General features: G+C 38.3%; 1 protein-coding gene across 2 annotated transcripts in view; it reads left to right on the top strand.

The window, feature by feature from the left end:
• Window positions 1–23721, top strand: part of large1 (LARGE xylosyl- and glucuronyltransferase 1) — a 118965-nt gene that overhangs the window by 85120 nt on the left and 10124 nt on the right. For both annotated transcript variants that reach the window (XR_006107053.1, XM_042511597.1), the window contains exons 7-11: window positions 4180–4284; window positions 6734–6846; window positions 11323–11448; window positions 14774–14929; window positions 21572–21735. Coding sequence is in view for 1 of the 2 variants with exons in the window: in XM_042511597.1 (XP_042367531.1) it covers window positions 4180–4284; window positions 6734–6846; window positions 11323–11448; window positions 14774–14929; window positions 21572–21735 (664 nt within the window). In the remaining variant the exon portion in view is untranslated. The remainder of the gene's footprint in view (window positions 1–4179; window positions 4285–6733; window positions 6847–11322; window positions 11449–14773; window positions 14930–21571; window positions 21736–23721) is intronic.

Here is a 23721-nt window from a genome sequence, read left to right as displayed (position 1 = left end):
GGTAAGTGTGTGTAAAAGGTGTTACTTGTAGTGACAAACCCACATAGAATTTTTACCAACTCTGCAGATATGTTCAGCTCATTGTTTTGGTTTTTCAGCCTGCAAACTCTGCTCTCATCAACATGCTTTCCAACAGCAAGCAGCAGTTTCAGTGGATCCAGCCACTGTTTATGCAGCCTGTTGTCATTCTGAAGTTGTCAGTTACCGCTGTTTTGTCGGTACTTTTTTGGCTTTTTGACCGGTTTTCACTTCCTGTCTGAATGTGACAGTTTTCTACACCTTACCATGTGCTTCCTTCCCCTAAACCTAACCATCCGTGCCCTTGTTGCCTTATCCTAAACATCCAGCCAGTGTGTGCGTTTATTGACATCTGGCGTTGTTTGCCATGTGCTTTTATTGCCTAGATATAACCACATGCAGCACCAGCTCATCATGTGCTTGTGTTAACGTCCTAGTTGCGGCATCCCACAACATCAACAGCAGACGCAGAGGGATTCTTAGAGCGCAATAAGTTGTCACAGAAGGATTCTTAATAGGTGTAACATGTAGATGTAGAATGATTCTTAGGGCGTAATATGTAGACGCAGAAGTGCACTACAAAGTGCCAACATGTGACAACTTGGATGTGAACGTGTTGGTACATACCTGCATAGCTGCAAGAACAGAATTCCAATAGTGAATTGGTGACAATTTATGGATGTCCACCTTGAACTGTTATTTCTTTAATTGTTAAGAAGAGCTGAAATAGGTCGCAACACCTCACCTGTCTCATTGACTGACTGCTCGAGGGACTAAATGCAAAACTTGGACCTGTATTTTATCAGGATTTTATGAAGGAGAAAAGAAAAAAAGTAGAAATAAAGGCTGTGATTTAGCTGATGTTAAACAGACCTGCTGAGTGTTTTTCATTAAATTCCGACGTGATTAAATTTTCATTAACTCCAATTAATCACACAGGTTTATTGCTTAATTGCAATCAAAACTGTTAACCTTAATGACAGTATGGAGTAGCATATCAACAGAGGGGATTAGCAGTGGAAATGTTCCTCCCTCCCTCAGCTGATGATCACATTCAGCCAACAGGCACTTTTTTTCTGCTGAACCTAAACCAAAGTAGGATCACTTGTGAAGTTTGTCCCAGTTAAAGGGCCACAGTTTTGTTTTTGAGCTCTAATTGTCGCGCTCAGTCATCACCTTGATGGCAGATCTTTGTTCTTTGTTTTGCAGCCTTTGTAAAGGGGGCCGCCTGCTCTCTGCTGCCTGCTCCAATAAGCTCTCATTAATCTTCCTTACAGCCTTCATTAAAGCTGCCACTGCTACACCCATGCCCGCTCTCCAGGCTCCTATCTCCTCCTTAATGCCTATCTCCTCGACCTTTATCTCTGCCCAGCTTGCCTTCCATAATCTCTCGCCCTAAAGCCCACGTAGCATCCCCTCCCCTTTCCTCTCTTCATCTCCTGGATCTCTTCTCTTCATTTGAGTCCACCTCCTCTCCTGTCCTCTCTATACCCTTTTCACCCTCTTTACCCTAGCTGCTTGAAAACTTTAAATTCATCATATTGTTGAGAATTCAATCTGCGCCTCCTCTCACGGCAGCGCTGTGCCGTTTGCAAGGCGGCAGTTAAACTTCTCTCCTGATTTTTTTTGTCATCGACTCAGATATAAAAGCCCACTTTATGGAGGGATTATGTTTCTGCTGGCTCGCTGTTGAACCAGTTGACCCTGAAGTGTCTGCCACTGATCCCCTCCGACCTCCATTTCTGTCTGCACGCGGTCCAAACTGTAGAGCAGCCAACAACAGCCGCTTAGCTGGAGATCATGACTCAATTATCTCCTTATCTCAAGATAAAGCCAATGGCTTTTTTTTTTTTTTTTTATTGAGCTTATAATTAGTTTTTAAAGCTGCTATGCTGAATAACCATAAATTCTCAGATAGTAACCTTTATTTACCACAACTGCAGAAGGAATCAGGCCTTTGTTTGGCTTATATTTAAGCAACCCAACTGCCAGCAAAATGTTGGAATTGTAGGATTCTGTAAACTATGGACATGTTTGAATGGATAAAGCATATCGCATGAAAAATGCTCAAATAGTTTCAATCTTGTCAGATTCAGCAGCATGATGTCAAGTTATTGTGTCAGTTAACTGAAATAAGAAAAAGATCTTAACCTTCTGAAACTGAAATGACATAACTTTTATTTTGAAGTGTTCAGAAACCTTTCACAAGTATTTAAACCTTTAAACCCCGAACAAACTGGTTTAAATTCTTTAAAAGGCAATGACCAACTTTCCAAGAAGTGTTCTGCAAATTGCAAGATTTAGTCAATTTAAAAATATGTATTTGAAAAAGCTAGGAGAAAAAAATCCAGAAAACAATATTCATAATTATTACAATCATACATTTTAAGTAATGTTTTAGAAACCTTATTTTTAAGCTCTTTTCCCCCTGGTTATGTCCTTGTTTGTATTTTTTATTTTATTTATTTATTTTTTTACAGATCTTATGTAAAAAAAAAAATCTTTTGAAGTTGCTTATTGCCTTCTTCCCATGTTTTAAAAAATAAATCAAGCCAATTTCTTAGGTTTTAAAAGGTTAAAAAATCAGTCTTTATAAATAGGATACGTATAAACCATAAAAAAAAATGTCATAGTAAGACACTATATACAAGCCAGACTAAAAAGATTGGCTTTTAGTTTGCATTTAAAATGCTTTTTTATGCCTGTGTTACCGAGTGGCCTTCATTAGTTTGTGCTGGCCATGCTCCAGTGATTTGAGACTTATTATGCGGATATTATTTTATTTGAGAATTTCTGGGATATCGATTGTTTATCCTAAAGCAATGGAACATTCTGTAGTTTATCAGGCTTATCTTATTATTTTGCATCCTTATGAATGTTGATTAAAAAAACTGAATCCATGGACCATAGCATTGCCTTACTCACATTTGATATTAATCCTTTGAGAGCAAAGAAAAAAGGCTTGATTTCTTTAAATAACCAAGTGATAAAGGCATTAAGCAAGGGGAGGAAAAAAATTAGCAAGAAATTAGTATAAAGTACAAGAAAATTGCCTGAAAAATAAAAAATAGGGAAAATGGGAGGGGGAAGAAGAAGTGACCAGGGAAAAGTGCTTAAAAAGTACAACAATTCTGTAGCACAATTTTAAATATGCAATTATGATAATTATAAATAGTTTTCTTCTAGCTATTTTCTTTTATTTCCATTTTCCAGACATTTGCCTAAGTTATTTGGACAATTTTCTTAATCTACTAATTTCTTGCATTATTGTGTAACATCATTTTAAATATGTAATTATGATAATTATAAATATGGTCTTCCCCTAGCTTTTTTCTTTTCATTTATTCCCTAGACATTTCCCCTACTTTATAAAAATAATTTTCTAAATGTAGTCAAGTCCTATACTACACCTATACTATTCAAGTCGCTGATGCCCTTTTTTCCTTTGTTTTTCATAGAAATGGCACAGACTTTCTTGGTGTTCAAATGTTTAAATACTTGTGAAAGGCAACTGAAAGCAGCATGAGAAAAGTTTTCAAAGGGTTTCAAAGGGATACACAACAAGTCCTCTTTTCTTTCTTTTTTCAATTATGTCTGTATTATTTTTAACATTTAACCATTAACAAACAAACAAACACACACACACACACAAAAAGGTAAAAAAAAAAATAGTATGATTACACAAAGAAATTAAAATGATTGAGTAAACTCTTAGAAAGTAAGTAAGTAAATAAATGAAATGAAATGACAAAATAATGAAAAATATATAAAATTAAAAAATACATAAATAGATTAACTATGGTCACAAAACATGCCTTTTTTTGTTTTACGTACAGTGTCAGAGAATTTTCTGGGTGTTTAATGTGTTTAAAATGATGTGAAAGTATCCAGCAAAAAATACAAAATTCTCAAAAGAGAAAATCAGCAGCTGATGTGAGAGTGAACAGGAGAGGTTTATGGTGGCTCGTACACCAAAAGAAATCAATTATAATGTTTCATGATAAAATAAAGCCTTGAAAACAACATATTAATGATGTGCAACATTATATACAGTGACCTATAGATGCAGTGAATTATAGTAAAAAATGTTTTTTTAATGCTGTTGAGGAGATGAGTAGATGTGAAGATAAAGCAGTGAAAGTGTTGTGTTTCTATGTTTAGGTCAGCAGGTTCTTGGTCTGGTGGAGAACCAGAGTGACTGGTACCTGGGGAACCTGTGGAAGAACCACCGACCCTGGCCGGCTCTGGGCAGAGGCTTCAACACCGGTGAGTGCTGGAGGACGTTATCTAAGCATGCTGACATGCTGGTGCTACAGCTGCAAACAAATATACATAATTATGTTAAAATTAGGGCTGTCAGTTTATTAAAATGTGATTAATCGCATGATTGTCCATAGTCAAGTCAAGTCAAAAAATGGCAGAAACCTGAGGAAGAGCGAGTGAGGAGGGATCCCTTTCCCAGGACGGACAGACCTGCAATAGATAAATAAATAGAGAAATTACAATAATGGCATAAAGGAAAGAGAAAGAGAGAGGGAGAGAGAGGGGAGAGATGCACAGCAATAATGGTAACAATAACATATCATATAACAATAGTGATAGAAAATTAATGAATGCAACTTATGATAGCATGTGATGCTACATGCAAATATCATAAGTGCTGATAACTGTCCCATGTGTATGCTAGTTAACTCGCAATTAATCGCAAATTAATTGCACATTTATATATATTATACATTTATACATAATTTATGCATGATCTCTAGTCAGCTAACTTAGGGTAACTCCAGCCAACAACCAGTTTTTATACATCCAAAGAACTTCTATAAAAATGAACTTCATGGTAACCAGACCGAGCCTCTAATAGAGACAGGCCTTTACTTGTCAAAATGTGTTGCCACACCAGGCTAGTTAAAGGGACTGGACGTTTAATTGGGATGAGGCTTTTGTTTGAGGTTTTATGGTATGGGTGGTTTGCAGAAAACCCTAACTTGAAACTTTGTTTAAATGCCTTATAACAAATATTTAATCAAAACTGAAACTTTCAATTTCCCTGCAACTTTTTTTTGCAAAATTCAGTGAAAATTTTGATTTAAAAAATGAATAAATAAAAATAGCCCTAAGGTGTTACAAAGTAGAAGTTCCTCCCATGCTGACACTTTATTTGCATGTATTGCAGACTGCCTTCCCTGCCTTTGGTTGTGTGTATTAAGCACAGTTTTTTATGAATTAATTTCATCGGCGCTCATTAGAATAAAACACTGATCAAAATCAGCAAAATGCCAACTATCTGCCCCAATAATCAGCCCCTCTAATAATCTGTCAACCCCTAATTTGCAGAAATGTACAATGACAATATTTTCTTTTGGCGACCGGGCTGTTTCAGTGGTAGTGGAGACAGTTATGTCCATAATGCTCACTCCTACTGTGACAATTTGTAATAGAAACACGATTTCATTCATTAGGACTGAGCTCTCTCTCTGATTGTAACTTGTTATTTTAACCATCCAAGGTAATTTTCATTTACCATCTGCAATCGGAAAACATTTGATTGCTGTCCAAGTCCTTTTATTTCTCATGCTCCTTTTTTTTTCTTTTTTTTTTTCCTCCTAGATTTTAATTTCAAAGCCAAACACTGGAAGTAAAGCGGGCACTTTCTTTCCTTGAAATAACACAGTGCATTTGCACAGGCGTCGATGACATATGTCGGCATCCAGCAGGCTTGTTAAAAGTTATATGGAAAAACATTTTCAAAAAGGAGTTGGGGTATAATTTCACAGAGCCTCCAAGCAGCTGATAGTGGAATTGATTGGATTCCATTACACCTTGTTATTATTTTCCCCTGCCTGTATTTTTTCCCCCCTCTATCAAATCCAGCAGGTCTTTTCCTTCAGGAGGCTCATCGCTCTCTCTGTGCCGTTTGGTGCCAGAGGATAATCGTTTTCTTGACTATAACCTCCCCAAAAAAACCCAGCACAACCCACCGCAGCAGTGCCGTGAATTTCACAGCAGTAGACGTGTCAGCGGTTGCAAAGCTCACCTGAACACGTCGCTTTGTAAAAGCTCTGTGTTTTCTTTCCCCTTAACCTCCCTGTCAGTGTGACCGAGCAGCAGATCTCACAAACAGAAAGGCATGTGTTGCATTTAAACACCACCGGCAATTTGACTGAAAGCCTCCGGTTCAGCTGCGGCTGGTCGGCTCTGCGGCGGTGGCCGTGGCAACAGATGGAGCACAGCGGGGTGTGAAAGATGGTTTGTTTGTTCCCATTTGCAAAAAAAAATATTCACCATGTCTGTCCCTGTGAAAATTGGCTGCTTGATTTTATTTGTAGCCGCCCTGAAGATTTCTTTTATTAGCCGGGGAACTGAGACGGAGGAGTTTTCTTTTTGTTTTTGATTTTTTTTTTTTTTCTTGTTTGTTGGAGAAGAAAGTTAGTTTCTCAGAATTATTTTTGGCTTCCAGGAGGTTTTTAACATGTTTTCATCATCCAAAGTCTGGTCTGTCTTTTTTTTTTTTTTTTTTAAACCTTGCAGCTTTATCGCAGAAAACACAAGGATGTGATTCGAAGCCTCATGATGGGACTTAATCACCTTTAGCAGGCAGCTGATACCAATCTCTGTTTCTTAAGCTACCATATCTCTCTCTGTGTGTGTGTGTGTGTGTGTGTGTGTGTGTGTGTGTGTGTGTGTGTGTGTGTGTGCGCGCACTTTGCAGGCGTGATTCTACTTCTCCTGGATCGTTTGCGGAAGCTGAGATGGGAGCAGATGTGGAGGTTGACTGCAGAGAGAGAACTAATGAGCATGCTGTCCACCTCCCTGGCAGACCAGGTAACACACACACACACACACACACACACACACACACACACACACACACACACACACCCATACACACACGTACACACAGTCACAGCTCAGACATGCCAACTCAAAATTTGCCGTTTCACATGAACAAATCACAAAAGCACCTGTACTGGTTGCCTGTTTTACCATATGTTTCTGATTATGTTGGTAGTATAAGCTGTGGCAAGTCCTTTTGTGTTCTGCTCTGTTGCCTGAACATTTGATGTTAAGCCTTTGAAACTTGAGCAATTTGGCTTGATTTTTGTCAAAAATGGGATAGGATAGGAGGCAATAAGTGAGGAAAGATGAAATGACCCTAAAATTTAGCAAGAAATTATTTAAAAAATTAAAAAATAAATAAATACAAGAAAATTACATTAAAAAAAGTAAAATAAAAACACGTTAATGACCAGAAGTACCAAAAGTATTTAAAATGATAAAAGCTCTAACATAATTTAAATGTAATTATGATAGTTAGAAGTACAGTTTTTCCATAGCTTTTTCTCTTTTTCCCTAGATGTTTTTCCCTAGCTTTAAAAAAATAAAAATAAATAAATAAATACAATTCTGAATCTACTATTTTTTCACAATTTGTGGAACATTTCTTACCAAGTTGTTCACTGCATTTTTTCTCATGTTTTTTTAAACAATATATTTATTAAGTTTTCTTATATTTCCACAAAAACAATACAGGACAGAAATATAGCAATTGGTAACAAAAGCAAACAAACAGCTCATATCAACAAGCATATGCAAGAGGTTACGGGAAGTAGTCCATGATGTTCTCCTTGAAACTGCTTGTAAAATAATGGCATTTTCACATGTTTTTTTGGAAGAAATGACACCAATTTGCTCAGAGTGCAAACATTTAAATAGTTTTTCAAGGCGTCTGAAAGCGGCACAAGAAAAGTGATGTCGCTGTGGGTTTCAAAGGGTTAAACTAAGCTGCAGTGAAGGGTTGTGTATGCTTCAGACAAACTGCTTTGCACAACGTGTCAACCGACTACATCTAAAGGTCAGAGCTGTTTTTGTCTGGTCTTAATGGCCACAGTGGAAACAAGGTGAAAAATGTGCCGTCAGAGCCTCCTCCAGGCTGCATGACATCGCTTTCTGCATCTCTCTTCAGCAGCTCTTGTATGTGTCTTTAGTGCCGGCCCTGTGAGTCCTATCAAAGGGGACAACAGTGCAGTTAAGCCAGTCATGATAATTATTTCATGGATTTATCTTGAGATAAACCATAAAACTTTAATTAACAGCCCAAGCTATTATTTTCTTAAATCACTGAACTCAACAGGCTTATATTTGGGATGGGCTTTCACACAAAACTGTTCCTCCTTAAAGATGGAATACAATCAAATTATTTAACCTTTTGAGAACTGGCCAAGTTAACTTTATTTTATTCAGAAAGGAAGAAATGACCAATGATCTGTGAAAAGTAAAAGAAAATTGCCTGAAAATTTGCCCCAAAAAATCCAAACAAACCAAAAAAAAAGAAAGTAAAACAAAAAATCCAAAGCAAGAAATTCCCTGGGGAAAAAAAGGCATAAAAAATGATAATTATTCCGTAAAATAATTTAAAAATGTAGTATGAAAAATAGTCCTCTAAATCTACAAATCTCTTTTTTGTGTCCTTCTTGTTTACTGTACCTATAATACCATCTTCTTTGGTGCTCACGGTTTCAGTAAAATGAAACAGAATGATTGACTTGTAGAGTGTCTTACCATGCTAACCATGTGTTTACCAAGTCTATATGGACTAAAGTTTAAAATATATATACATATTGTATGTGTGAGCTAAGCAGCTATCTAAGGTTATCTCCAGCCAACAACCCAGTATTATACATCCAAAGAACTTCTATAAGTTCTTTTATAAAAATAACCTGCATGGCAACCAGACCAAGCCTCTTATTGAGACATTATTTATTTGTCAAAATGCGTCGTCACACCCGGCTAGTAGGGCTTTTATCTGAAGTTTTACGGTACATACATGATTTGCTGATCTCCATATTTCCTGTTGTGTTTACATGTGTTTGCTCACATAAAATTGCCACTGAAAGAGGCCAGAATACTGTACTACTAGGTATTGATGAGGACGGTTTCAGGGCAGGTTACTGATGAAGTGAATATACTCCCCCATATATTCCAATATCTTTTTGGCTGATAGTTGGGTTTACTATTAATGGTCAGAAATAGTACAGTTAAACTGAAAGGCTACAGTGTGTCGCTGCTGGTATTTTTGGGGTGTGCTACTGGTAATGTTCTTTTACAAGCTGTGTTGCAACTGTATTAGATTGTCAAGGTACAGTAACAGTATCGCAGTTTCATGATATCACAGGGATACAGAATTATTATCATTATCAGTCAAAATAACCCTTAAAGAATTGAAAACAGAATGTTAGTTTTGGTTGAACAAATGTATTATCACCATAATTAAGACTTCTTCTTCTTCTTTAAAATGGAAGAAAAAAATCTTCCTTTTGAAAAATAACTAAAATAAAGGTGAGTTGTCTATCCAGTTAATTTTTTTTTCATAGATATTCGAATGTACACGGTATAACCATCGTCAACTTTCATATCACAGTATACATTAAAACCGGTATATTGCTGGAACCCTATTTGCAAGCTATCTATAGCAGCTTTAATACAAAAAAAAAGAAAAAATGTAAAATTGTAAAAAATGTATATTGTTGCCTCTATTTTCATCTGAGAGTGCAACAAAGAACACCATTTACATGTCACGGTTATATAAAGGTTTGGTTTCAAGTACATATTTTTCATCCCACCAGAGTGCTCATGTATCCTGAAGGTCAAAAAGAAGCTTCAGTATATCTCCATCTATATCTACCATAGTAGGGGCAAAGGCTGAGACCTTGGTACAGGGTCTCCCCATTATCTCAGAGCTATTCAGAGCTCATTTATATGAGAGGTGCATTTATGAGATTTTAATTAAACCTTCATTAAGTTAAGTCCCACAAGGTATGCAGTTTGGAGAATGAACGGGGCTTTGGAAATCGTTTGAGCATTCCATCTGCCTTCTGCTCGATGAGCTCCTCCAATAGACTGTCAGCGCTCTTTATCGCAGCATTCATTATGTGGCTGTAGAGTTTTATGTCTACCATTAGGAAGCTGGAATGTGTCACTGAGACTTTTGTCCCGTGAACCCGTAAAGACCCCAAAGTCAAAAAAGTATCACTTTGTGATCTGTTATTTGTCCTTTACTCTGTTACAGTTTAAACATATTCAAACTTACCGAAGGACCCTAAAAAACTGTGCCGATAATAAAAAAAAACTGAGGGCCCTTATTATAATTTACAGTGTGTATATGAATCAATACAAACTTCAAACCATGAAGCAAGGTGATGTTGAAGGTGTTGGAAATGTGGATGCAATTAAGGGAATTGGGATGCGCCCCAAATCTCCACTGTTTCCCAGGTTCGCTCACATCAGAGGCTAATTATGAGTCAGTCCCACGTGTCCCGTCAGTTCTGACCCTCCAGTCTCCTTCAATACATGCCATCATCGACTGTGCCAAGCTAAAAGACTTATGTAATATGCTTTACCACCATCTGCAGTCTCCAAAAACGTTTTAACCTGTGCTTGTGCAGTGGTTTTTAGTTTAAATCATGTCTGTCTGTCTACCTACCCACCCAATACCCTCCTATCTACCATACCCTACTCTACTCTACTCTACTCTACTCTACTCTACCATACTCTACTTACCCTTCCCTACTCTACTGCACCACACTCTACCCTCCCATCTACCCCTACCCCCTCTACTTTATCCCACCGTATCCCACTCACCCACATTCTACCCTCTTTCCTAATCTACATACTCTACCCCATGGTATCCCCCTCTACTCTACTCTACTCTACTCTACTCTGCTCTGCTCTACTCTACTCCACCTTACACTACCTTCCTACCTTGCTCTACCCCACCCTACTCCACCATACTCTCTTGCCTACACTACCCTAACCCTCCTACCAAAACTACCCCTCTACTGTACCCCACTCTTCTCTGCTCTTCTCTGCTCTACCCTACTATACTATACTCTACTATGCTATACAATACTACACAACACTACAATATAATATAATATACTGTACCCTTCTACCTTCCCTACTCTACCCCACTTCACCTTACATACCTTACCCTACTTTACCCCACCCTAACCTACAAACAGAGCTACTAGTCCATACCGTACTCTACTACGTACATATCTAACTACCCAAGCCAACCTACCCTCCACCCTACAATCCATGCAGTAATGAGGGTAAAATTTAGCACAGCTTTGTGTGGTCATCACATCAACACATAAAACTGTGTGGGCCTGTAGATGATGCAACATAAGGCAAAGCATAAGACTCAGTGTGTGCTCTGTGTGTGTGTGTGTGTGTGTGTGTGTCTGTGTCTGTGTGTGTGTGTGTGTGTGTGTGTGTGTGCGTGCATGCATGCGTCTGCAGGACATCTTCAACGCAGTGATCAAACAGAACCCATTCCTGGTTCACCAGCTGCCCTGCTTCTGGAATGTCCAGCTGTCCGACCACACCCGCTCTGAGAAGTGCTACAAAGACGTGTCAGACCTCAAGGTGAGACCCTGCTGTCCCCACTATGCTCACACTCAGTCACTTCTGGCACGCAAGACATGACCTGCATTATTCAAGAGGCTCAAGCCAAGCCCACACTCGGAGTGACACACATTTGGTGTTACTCAAGGCAGAGAAAAATCATGATGGATTTCGTTAACCTTGAAAGAGTGTCAAGTCTTTTGCTTGGTTTCAAGAGATGTGCATAGGCTGTCCGAGCCTGTTAGCAGCTGATGACATAGCATGTGCAGTATACATCCAGCATATGTGGCGACAGGGGCCTGGGATGATATGCTTGTTATCTCCTGAATGTACAGTATACTGTCTTGGTACTGTGGTGCCACTTGGATTGCTATTGTGATTGTTAGTGTTCCAATAATACAAGTATTGCGACTCGATATAAAGACTTGTGATTTTGTTTACATTTGTAACACTGTGGAAAAAGTTAAATCATACTTCTAGAGATTGAATATAGACATATCAAATGTCATATATGTGTTTATTATTTCAGCAGCATCAGGTCGCATAGAAAATTGTTTAATAAAGTAGTAATTGCTATGGTCATGTTTTTAACAATTTTATTCCACTTAATCACTTTGTGACCTTGCTCTGTGAAAGGTCCTATCCTAAAAAAACATCACTTACTTAGTTAGTTAAATGTATGTAACACATGCAATATAATTAAGAAAAACATACTTTTAACTTTAAACTTACATGTAACTGTACCTGCTCATCCAGCTTGCAGTGTTTTCCATACATTGTTTTGTTATTGGTGGCCACCTAAATATTAATTGTTGTCACCTTTAACTAATTGCGATAATACTAATCTTGCAATTTGTGTGACATTTTTTTTAAAAAGTTGATCATTGCCTTTTCCAAAATTTTGAAAGAAATAAAACCAGTTTGCTCCAATTTCAAAAGGTTTAGCTTAGCTTGTTAAAAACATTTGAATGCAGCACAAGAGGGCTGATGTTCAGGTTTCAAAGGGTTAAAAGAAAAACCCAGACACTGAAGTCAATGGATTCATTTTCCCCACCCCTAGTGGACATACAAATTGTAGTACTTTAAAGATATTGTTGAACAGACTTTGTTCTCATTCATCACATAACACATTCTTCCTGTTTCGGCTGTTTTTCCAATGCTCCTACTGTATGGTAGCAGTGATTAGGCTCTCTGAAATTCAGCCATCCGTACATGTTTAGTTTGGCCTTATTACACCTTGATGCTCCAACACCAATAATGTTCATTAATGCCTGTAGATGGTTTTTAATAACAGTTTTTAATGGCTTTGTCAGTGTCATAGCTCATTTAATATCATTGCTCCAATCATAAATTAGACTGCTTCTCAAATGAGCTGATATCAAAATATTAACAGTTAAGTTGTTATGGATGGATGATTCTCAATGTTGTCAAACTGCCCGAGCAGAAATGACACACAGCGAGAGCAAACTGTCAGCGGGATCAGGTATTAAATTGTTGCTGTGGACACATTCATGTTTAATGCAGCAAAATGTCTCATAAAGAAAAAAAGCAATAATCACAGAGGACAATAAACTCTTGATTTACCTCAGCTGGTGGGAGCTGATTAGAAAAGCATATATGCAGGGGTTTTTTGTTTAGTTTGATTTAGATCTTTTTCGGGCCGAGCCTGTTATTGAGTGGCTTGTGCAACACTTACATGTGATGCTTTCTTTTTTTCTTCTTTAATTTTATTTTCCTGGCTGTGAATAACCAGATCAGACCCAGGGGTTTGCCTCCTATAGAAATTACAGGATGTAATCAAAGAAATTAGACTCTCTCCAAATGTTGGCTCTCATTCTGTATGTATAGTGCTCTTTAGACTTAAGCTTTCCTCTAATGAAAGTGTTCCTTTAACGAAAGCTAAACATTTTTGACATGAAGCACTTCGACTATTAAAACACAAAGACAATTTGCATAAAACAGAAATGGCTAAATTTACTTAGGAAAATGAGAAATGCTGAAAACACTGCAGCTAATACATTTGAAAGTAATTTTTCCAATTTGAGTCTGTGGAGCATGGAGTGTGTTTTTGCTAGAGTGATAGTTGAAGTTGAAGTACTGAAAGAAGCCGAAGTGGCAGTTGAGATGTAAGCCCTCTCAGTGTAAGCAGTGAAAGAAGTAAAAACTGCAGTTGAGGTAGTATTGTCAATATAATACTAAAAGAAATGTAGAGGTGGAGGCTGCAGTATAAGCAGTATCAGTGGAAACACAGAAAGTAACTGAAGTGGGAGTGGAGGTGTAAGCACTGTCACTACAGGCACTGAGAGAAGCTGAAGTGGGAGTTAAGGTGTGAGTTTTGTTGCTGCTGGAACTGAAAGGAATTGAAAGGTGGATGTAAGTACCATCAGTGCAGGCACTAAAAGGAATTGAATTGGCAGTTGAGGAGTACCGTCTCTACAGGCACTAAATGGAATTAAAGTGGCAGTTGAGGGGTAAGCACTGTCACTGCAGGCACTGAAACAAGTTGAAGTAGGAATCAAGGTGTTAGTTCTGTAGCTGTAGGCAATGACAGGATTTGAAATGGAGGTTAAGGTGTAAGTTCTGTCACTGCAGGTACTAAAAGGAATTGAAGTGGGAGTTGAGGTGTAAACTTTTTTAATGTAAGCAGTGAAGGAAGCTAGTACAAGCAGTGAATTGAAGTGGAGGCTAAGGTATAAGTACTGTCAATAGAATTACTAAAATAAGTTTAAATGTCATTTGAAGTGGGAGCTCTGTCAGAGTAATTACTGAAAAACATTGATTTGGCTTAAGCACAAGAAGAACGAGAAGTGGAGGTGGAATTGACCACTTTACTGAAAAATTGAGGACTGGTTGAGGCTCCCTGACTTGATTACTGGAATTTCCCATGCATCTTTGTAAAATATATAAGTAATGAACCTTAATGAAAGATTAAAAGTTCAAAGTGTGGTACCTCATAAGGATCCTGCTAAAGGTATGACAAAGTAGAAACTTTATCACTATCTCTTATATCCGTCTTTGATGTAGGAAGATGATTTTCAAATGTATCTTAAATGTGTCCTTGTTTTTTTAATTAATTAATTCATATTAATTCATCTTAAATTCTGGCCAGGTAGTGTTTCCAATGTTTGAATGTTTGAAATGCTTTACTTTAAAGAGAGTCAGTAGAGACGGGAAAAACACTTTGGTCCAGAAACACAGCAGCTCCGAGCAGGATTAAGGTGCTTCTGATTTGTCTCTTCATTTGGTGGAATGCATCTCGTTTACTGTTCTGTTAATTGCAATAATGATGTAAGCGTAACAACAACAGTACACTTTTTAATATTTCCTCTCTGGTTCCTCTTCCCAGGTGATCCACTGGAATTCTCCCAAGAAGCTGCGAGTGAAGAACAAGCATGTGGAGTTTTTCCGGAATCTCTATCTAACTTTCCTGGAGTACGATGGCAACCTGCTGCGGCGAGAGCTGTTTGGTTGTCCCAGCGAGGCCGACCACAACAGCGAGAACGTAGGTGGAACTGCTTCCGTATGTCTAGCTGTCATGTGAATTTAGTACCAAATATTTGAAGTGTGGTGGTAAACTCATGTTTAGTCGACTGTAGCATGCAGGGCTGCAGCAGTTTTTAACTTTGTGCTGAACTGTCACTGTATGTGGGACTCAGTGCACTCAACCGCATTATGCAGTATGCAGATTTATGTATGTGGTGCAGAACTATAGTTCACAAGCGCCAGTTCTGCCCCAAAAATGCTGAGCTCTATAGTGTTAGAAGCATGTATTAATGGTCAGAAATCTACTTGACCAAAGTCCATTTTTACTTGTCCTTCTACAAACTGTTTTATTTATCAGAAATTATAAATCAACTACAAAGACTAAACTTAGTTGTCATGAAAAACAACAGTTTTATCCACTTTGCTCTTAAAATTGTTGGAAATTGCACAATACACAGTTGGAGTTCCACCCACATTCTCTAATGCCACCCAACTAAACTCCTGTTTCCAGGATAATTGAAATGCTCACTTCAACTTTGCCTTTACCCACCACCGTTTCTCATGAGGACCTGCACGTACTGCACATGTGGAACTCTCAACAGAGATGATAAGGAAGTGAGATGGCTCACCCCTTTCCATCATCAGATTCAGAAAACACTGTCAAATTGTTTCTTACCACTTGCTTGATTAGGCAAGGGAGTTGCTAGATTTATTAGCCAAACCCTACATTTTATTTACGTCAGGCAATTGGGGAAACCTTCTTGTTTAGCCCCACATAATGACGTGCATTCAACGGCATCACCCAGATTTGTGAAACAATAGACAGCAAAACAACAGATATGTGCAAAACTTCAGCGATATTTTCAAAATGTTGATAAAACACACTTGCAACTGCGTTTCCACTGAGTGATGTTATGCAACTTCTCCTCTGGTGATAACATTACTATGACGCACGAGCCGTCATAACAGTTAAAGGCCACATAGGCGTGTTATGCGAGTGATAATGCAAAGGCAAGCCCCTTATACGTGGGAGCAGCCACGTATGAGGGATTTCTGGGAGGTGACAGTCCACGATTTCAAAGAGGAATTGTGGATCCAAAACTTCCAGATGATTTGCTCAACTTTTAAAGAGTTATGTGATGCAATAACAGCTCTTGTAGCGCCTGCTGCATCATGAGGGAGCCAGTTCCCACTGACAAGCACATAGCCATAGCATCATGTGACCTGTAATAGCCAAAAAAAGCTTCCATTGCAGTTCTCCAAAATACGTTTTTTTGAATCGCCTGAAATACCACCTAATGCAAGTGTAAAAACTGTGAGAAAAAAAAAATGAGAGGTTTTTTTAAAGTGCTACGTATCCATTAGGCGTATTTTATATTCTCAATTTCAGTCTGTGCAATTCGAGGGTTAATGGAAACTCACCTACTGTGATGAGTAGAAAGCAAGCGTTAAATTGTATCTCCAATTTTATAGCATAAAAGATGTTTCCAGTTTCATAGCCTGCTGTGACCCTTTGTCTTTTGGAAAAATGTTTGTTCAGTGTAATGCCGTGTAATATAGAAGGTTTCAAATGCTCCTTATTTTTTTAAAAGAAAATAGTTTCCAAAGCTGCCAGTGGGCAAAATGTTACCTCAGTCCCCAGCAGGAGGATTGTGTCTGTCTTTGACACTGGCACTACTGTCTGTTTCTAAAGAAATGAAAGGAAATGTCTCCTTTTTCTTTTTTTTTTTATCCTGCTGTGCTGAATCAAACTCAACAGTGACTCATACACTGGGGTACCTACCAAATCGTGACCTGTGTACCATGACTCCCTTGCACAAAACTTTTTAAAAACTTTTTGACAATGTAAGCTCCTGACTCCCTCCGCCTTCTTATGGGATCTCCCACCCAGTTTAGGAAATATAAATATAAATATAAATTATGAATATAAAGTTTGCAAACACTTTCTTTGAAGACCACATTTTTAATGCATTATGAGGGCATTTATAGTGAATTCTAATACATTCTTAATGGTATCAAAGGTCATATGAATGCTCTTGACTAATTATAAACTTCAGGGTTGACTGGTAGAGCTTATAATGCATTATAAATACTCACCTATACACACATCAATAATTAACTGTAGTAAGGACTCATAGTGTGCTATAACAGTCAATGCAGTATCATAAGTTTTCATTTTATGTCTTGAGTGAAGTGAGACACATGTTAATGCATTTATGATAATGTATTCTCCATCATAATGTTTCATTGCTGGCGTTAAATAAAGTGTAACACATTTTCATGCATTCATAAATATCTATGCTGCATCATAAGTAATTAATACCTACCATGTAGATGTGGTCTTCATAGAAAGTGTTACCATACCTTTTATCCTTTTTCCCAATGCATATTGATTAAATTATCAAAATGAAGATGCTGTCTTTGTTTTCTTAGGAAAACTGTAATGCAGTCTCGTCATATAAACTGAATTGTTGCTGTTTGTGCTGCTGATTTTTATAGTGTGTTTTGGTGAACTGTGCTGGTCTCTTTGTAGCAGTTTGATAGGATCTAAACAAACAGCTGTAATAATAATTTGTGAGTACTGGAGGTAATGTAGACTCCTCACTGTGAGAGACAAACCGTACAAACTCATAACCCGTGTCTGTCTGACGAGGCTTTCTCTGTCAGCTGGAGTATGATGCTTCATTTCCATCTTGGTGGGAGGAACATACTGAAGGGAGGAGTTAATGAGGTGAACTGTGACCCTGTTGATCTGCTTTGTCCATCAAACTTTGCCTGAGAGAGTGAGGACGAGATTAAACAGGGGAGCAACACCAACACTCCGCCTGCCCACTTTAAAACATTAGGCAGGGCTCTTGTTTTCAGCCAGGCATGACCAGCTGGAAACACTGGTGTTGTGGTTAAAAAAAATCTTGGCAAGAAACTGCTCTTGGAGGCAATATCTGGGCTGGAATTGCAACTGGGTCTTGGGAAAAAAACATTTTCCGTGTCATTTTCTCAGCTGGAAATGTAGCTATGTCTCTGAGAAAAAACAAGAGCTTTTTCTTAGCACTATCCAGGCTGGAAATACATCAATGTCTTGATAAAATAAGGCAATTTTTGTGACACTATCCCAGCTGAAATTGCAGAGATGCCTCAGTAAAAACTACTGTTTTTCATGCCACTACCTTGTCTGGAAATGCAGCTATGTCTTGGTAAAAAAAAAAAATCAATTAAAAATACAGTTTATCATGAAACTATCCCAGCTGAAAATACAGTGATGTTTTAGAAAAAATATATATATATTTTTTTAAATACAGCTTTTTGTGGCACTATCCCTCCTGGAAATACATCAGTATGGTGATAAAAAAAAACAAAAAAAAAAAACGCTAGTTACAGTGATGCAGTGATGTTTTGGTAAAAAAAAAAAATCTGTCTGCTCTTCATAGCACTAGACTGGCTGAAAATGCAGCTATGTCTCCAATATGGAAAAAGAGAGAAAAAAAACCCAAACATTTTTCATTGCACTATCCTGGCAGGAAATGTAGACACTTTTCAGTAAAAAACAGCTGCTTTTGGTGGCACAGTGAAAAAAAAAACACGCATATTTAATGACTAAGAACTTATAAATAAACACAAAAACAACTGGTTTTTTTTTTTGTTTGTTTGTTAGTTTCAAGGGACGGTCTGTGGTTTGGAAGGCGTTTTACCTAATTATCAGACCATCCACCATCCCCTCCAGCTCCTGATGACAAAGTCAGCTGCTGTAATACGTCAACTTAGAAAAGCTGATGTGATTCAATGAATCGTACAAAAGTAACACCAATGCCAGTGACTGGACTAAAAATAGAAAATTCTTAGAGAGAAATCATGGAGGCAGTGGGATTCAGCCCACCTTTTAGTGTGTCTATTCAGAGCAGGTGGAAACTCTTTGAGTGTAGACGGGTTTGGACCACGACCACAAGCTTACTGGGGTCCTTACACGTCTTGTGTTGACCCTGCAGACTCTGCTGGTGTTTCTTCTTTCAGGCAGTCGATGCATCACTCCTCCTCAGCCTCTGACCTGCTGAAGGTCACTGTGGTCAGGAGTATGGTTTTTATGGACCAGCCAATATGGGCCGTAGAATAATTTAAGTGTCAGCTCTGTGGTCAGTTAATCACATTATAATTCCCCATCATGCTATGTAGAAGCCCTTTTTTAACCGACACTCAATTCTAATGTGTCCTTAACTCAGGAAATAGTTTGCTCACTCAATTTTTCAGAGTTTGAGCAGCGATTTAAATCCCATTAAAGTGATGATTAGACTAATGAAGTCACAGAGGGATTGGCTCAGCAGCACACTGCAGTGTGGGCTACTTCAGGGCCACCGTGCCGCCGCAGCCCAGTCACTCACTGCAGCTCCGCTAATAACGCCGTTCAAAGCAGGGCGCTGCCACACACCAAGCTGTCTGCTGACAGGCCCTCAGCCACTTCTCTCCACCGTTCCCCAAATGACTGCGCCTTTGTCGAGCTCCAGTGATTTTGGTGTTCGGCTCATCGTCGCTTCAACTCTTTGACAAATTCCACAGACCTGAGGACAGAAATTTGACATCTTTCATACTTTGCTTGATGCGTTGCTCCATTAACGCATTACTTTTACTGAATGCACACACTCTCACATCCTGTATCGCTGTTTGCATGTGACAAAATAAACTTGACGAGAGCTAATCAGAGAGAATTAATTGGAAAACTGCATTTTATTTGCATTAAATTGTGACAGCTTGCTGCTTAATTGACTTATGTAGGATTAGAAGCTTGGGTCTGTGGCACGCTGTGGCAGACTGGCACACAAAGGAGTTCTCAAAACTTATCAACTTATAATGCACGCTGCTCCTGCAAAACCAGCCCAAAGATTCAGTACACTGAAGTTCTCAAACCCATTCCCATTACCAGCACGTCAAATGCTAGTCGGGTTTCCATGAATCCTAGAATTGCGCAGATTGAAATTGCGAATATAAAATAAGCCAGATAGAAGCATGTCAATTTAAAAAAAAAAAAAGGTGAGGTGGTATTTCAGGTAATTCAGAAAAGCCATATTTCACAAAACTGCAATGGAAAAACTTTCTTGCACTTGTATAGGTGACATAATGTACTGAGTGGAAAAGTTGCAATATATGTAAGATGAAATGTACCATCAGTTCTTGACTGGTATAAGACATTAAGGTTTATCACCCTTTTGAGGGAAAGTTTGTATTTGAGATGTCTTTACTTTATCAAAGTTGTGCAAAAGATACAACGCAACTCCTACAGATTACCCATTCTGTTCATTCATCCATTCTCACACATCGGTCAATATAAATATCCATGTAAAGTAGTTTTATTTGCATTTGCACTTTGATCTTCCCTATTGACCAATCGTGGTGACAGTTCTTTAACACATGACATGAGCCTGGGCTTTCCCACTTCCACTGCAAGCCAGTTTTAACTTTAGCTTTGACCTTTGTAAGCGTTAAAGGACAAGAAACCTTTTCCTGTCCATCACACAATAGATGAGCTTCTAAATTCAGTCCTGACCAGGGAAACATCAGACGAGAGAACAAACTTACTTCAAGGTCCTTTTCGAAGCTGGTCTGAGCTTTCAAGTATAAAGCATGATGTTAACTCTTTGAAGCCAAGAGGGAAAAAAAAAAAAAAACACAAAACGTGAAACGTGGCCCGAAAATTTCCAAAATAGTAGTAAAAATTTACTGGAATATTATCTGAAAAAAAAGAGCCAAAAAATGAATAAATAAATAAGAGAATGAGTAGGAAAAAATGCTGAGAATAAAAAAAGAATCCATAACAGAATTATAAATATGTAAAATAATAATAAATATAGTTTTCTTGTCATTTTCCCCCAGTTTCTTAAAAATAATCACTTTTAATTGTAATTTTCAGGTCTCGTCACATATTGCTTATTTCTTGCAATTTGTGTGACATTTCTTGCCATGTTGCTTATTGCTCCCCACATTTTTAAAGAAATCAAAGCAATTTGCAAGTGTGAAAGTGGTAAATAGCTTGTAAACGGTGTCTGAACGCAGCACAATAAAACTGATGTTGATTCAGGTTTTCAAAGGGTTAAAGATGGAGTTTGACCAGTTATTTTGACCATTTTGTGAGCCCTCTTGTCTAAGTTGGCACACCTATGAATGTTAATGGCTAGAGGCAGTGATGTTCCAAATGGCTAAGATTATGTCATGTCGCATACAAAACTTCCTTGCTCTGTGACAGCCTCTCAGGTTGAAAAACACTATACATACACAATCACGTATAAAAATATGGTAATTATTCCTGGCTTTGGTTCAGCAGGTAGTGCGTCGATTAACCACAGGGTCAGCGGTTTGATCTCTGGCCCCTCTTTACCACATGTCAAAGTGTTTATGAACAAAACCCCAAATGTTCCTGATGGTTGGGCCTTACACAACAGCTTTCTGAGGCAAATTGCAAAGAGGTTTGGATGAAAGTATCTTAAGTGCAGCCCATTGACCCTGCCACAATTTGGAATATGTGATGTGATTTACAATCTGTCTGTTTGTTCTGTCTTGATCGTGGTGCAGAAGGTAGTTTTCCAGAAAGCAAAGTCACTGGTGGTCCACAGACTGTGACTCAGCGCCACCCTCAAGGAAAAGTCTGACTGTCCGTGTCCCTCTCCTCTGCCTACAGCTTCAGAAGACTCTGTCAGAGCTGGATGAAGACGATCCCTGCTACGAATTCCGTCGAGAACGATTCACCGTCCACCGAACGCACCTCTACTTCCTCCACTACGAGTATGAGCCCAGCTCTGACAACACTGACGTCACTCTGGTCGCCCAGCTCTCTATGGACAGGTACATTACTCGTACAATAGCAAAGCTCAGTCTGATTGATTGAACTCTTTTTTTTTTTTCCTTTTTTTTTTCTTCCTTGACATTTTTCCCCCCCTAGCTCTTTAAAAATATTGTTTGAAATCTTATAATTACTGGAAATTTGTTAAATATTTCATGTCAAGTTGCTCATGTTTTTTTCACATATTTTGGAAAAAGAATCACACCAATTTGCTTGGGGTTTAAAGGTTTAAATACTTGTGAAAGGCATCTGAAAGCAGCTCTAGAGAAGTGATGTTGCTCTAGGTTTCAAGGGGTTAAGACACATCCAAAATGGTGTTGTTTCCATTGCTAACTGAGAGCTGAAGATTGCAAAACATGATCACTTAAGGATTCTGGGACAGTGTGAATTCAGCAATTAGAGCACAGGATTTGGTCACAATCATTTCCAAAGTTGCTCATGGGTACTGTTGCATTCTGAGCATCATACAAACCATACAAACCAGAAAACACACGATTACTCAGAAACATTGTTTTTACAGCTAATTTTGTCTAAGACATAAACCTGTAGCATGATTAAATTCTCCAGGAGACACTTGTGTTTCTGTGTTGAGGAACACAAATGATAATATTGAAAGAAAACTTTGATGTGAGGAATTTACAACAAGGGGAGAAAATGATCCGATACAAGTGCAAGTTCTCTGAATTTGCATCTCTGTTCTGTCATTTGTGGCATTAATACTTCACCACCTTTCAAACTGCTCAGCCACTCACCATAAATAGCTTCAAGGACAAATTGTGAAAGTGCATGCCTTTATTGCCGATCGTAAGACTCATCATGGAGCTATTATTGGGGAGCCTGTGGAGTGCAAAGAGGAAGTAGTAAAGGTGCAGTTGAATTGGAACCAATTTGCTCTTCATGGTGCGGCTGTTACATTTTGAATGTTTTTTCGCTGAATACAGTGATAGTTTTCCCGTTCAGGTCCTTTTTCATGTACATGCACACACATGAGAGTCCTGGCCTCCATTCCAAAGGTCAATATACTCAGTAGTTATATATAACTGCTTCCTCTTTCTCTTTTCTCATAATGGGATTGTGTCATTTAAATTACTCAAGGTTTTCCCGGCAGACATTTGAATTGGACTGAATGACTGTCTAGATTAAAGTCCTCCAAGGTCCTTACTGCTGGGGATTTGTTCCAAGCATGTCTCAAGTATTGAGGACATTGGAGGACAAAACTATATGATTGAAAAAAATATGGAAAAAAGGCTGGAAAGAGACATTACCGTTGAGTTTTTCCTATTTTGGCATTTAAGCAACACAAGCCGAGTGTAATCATCCATTATATTGGAGAGAAGGCGACATCTCTACAGCCAATATCTCCAACACTCTGCAACTAACATCAAATAATCTAGACTGATAAATAGCAGTACAGGTAAGAGGAAATATATGTATTTTTTTGGATTTTGGGGTGAGCTGTCCCTTTACGCAAATATGTAACCCAATGGAAGTGCTTATATTTAAAGCTGGAGCATCACTGAAAGTCTCTTTAATATAAATCTAGTGGTTTCTAATTGGCTCCCAAGCTAATGCTCTAATACACAGAAATTATTGTGGAAAGGTACTTGAAGTCTTTAGAACTCCAGGTCCATTATATCTACCTCAAGAACCTGTTGGAAAATCGTACAGTTCAGATCTAGGATGTTAAAGTGTTTTCACTTCTTTCAGCTTTTTATACAAATAAGGAAAATGCCTGAATTTTGGAGATCGCCTGCAGAATTCGTTAAGCTGTATCTGGCAAAGTCAACAGAATGTTTTCTTGCTGCAGCAGCTCTAATCCTGTCTTCTGACTGAACTAATAACTTTGCAGTTTGGTTAATGAAGTCGGGGGATATTGCCTGTCTGAAAATGTCCTCCTCTCTTTGAGCTCTTGCTGGCTGGATGATGGCGAAGGGGACAGAATTAAGCCTCGAGGTGTGGAGCATTTCCACAAACAAGACTGGAAGCCA

Source organism: Plectropomus leopardus, chromosome 22 (genome assembly GCF_008729295.1).
Source record: "Plectropomus leopardus isolate mb chromosome 22, YSFRI_Pleo_2.0, whole genome shotgun sequence".
Classification (NCBI taxonomy): Eukaryota; Metazoa; Chordata; class Actinopteri; order Perciformes; family Serranidae; genus Plectropomus; species Plectropomus leopardus.
The sequence above is the reverse complement of the archived record's forward strand: the minus strand, read 5'-3'. Positions and strand labels throughout refer to the sequence as shown.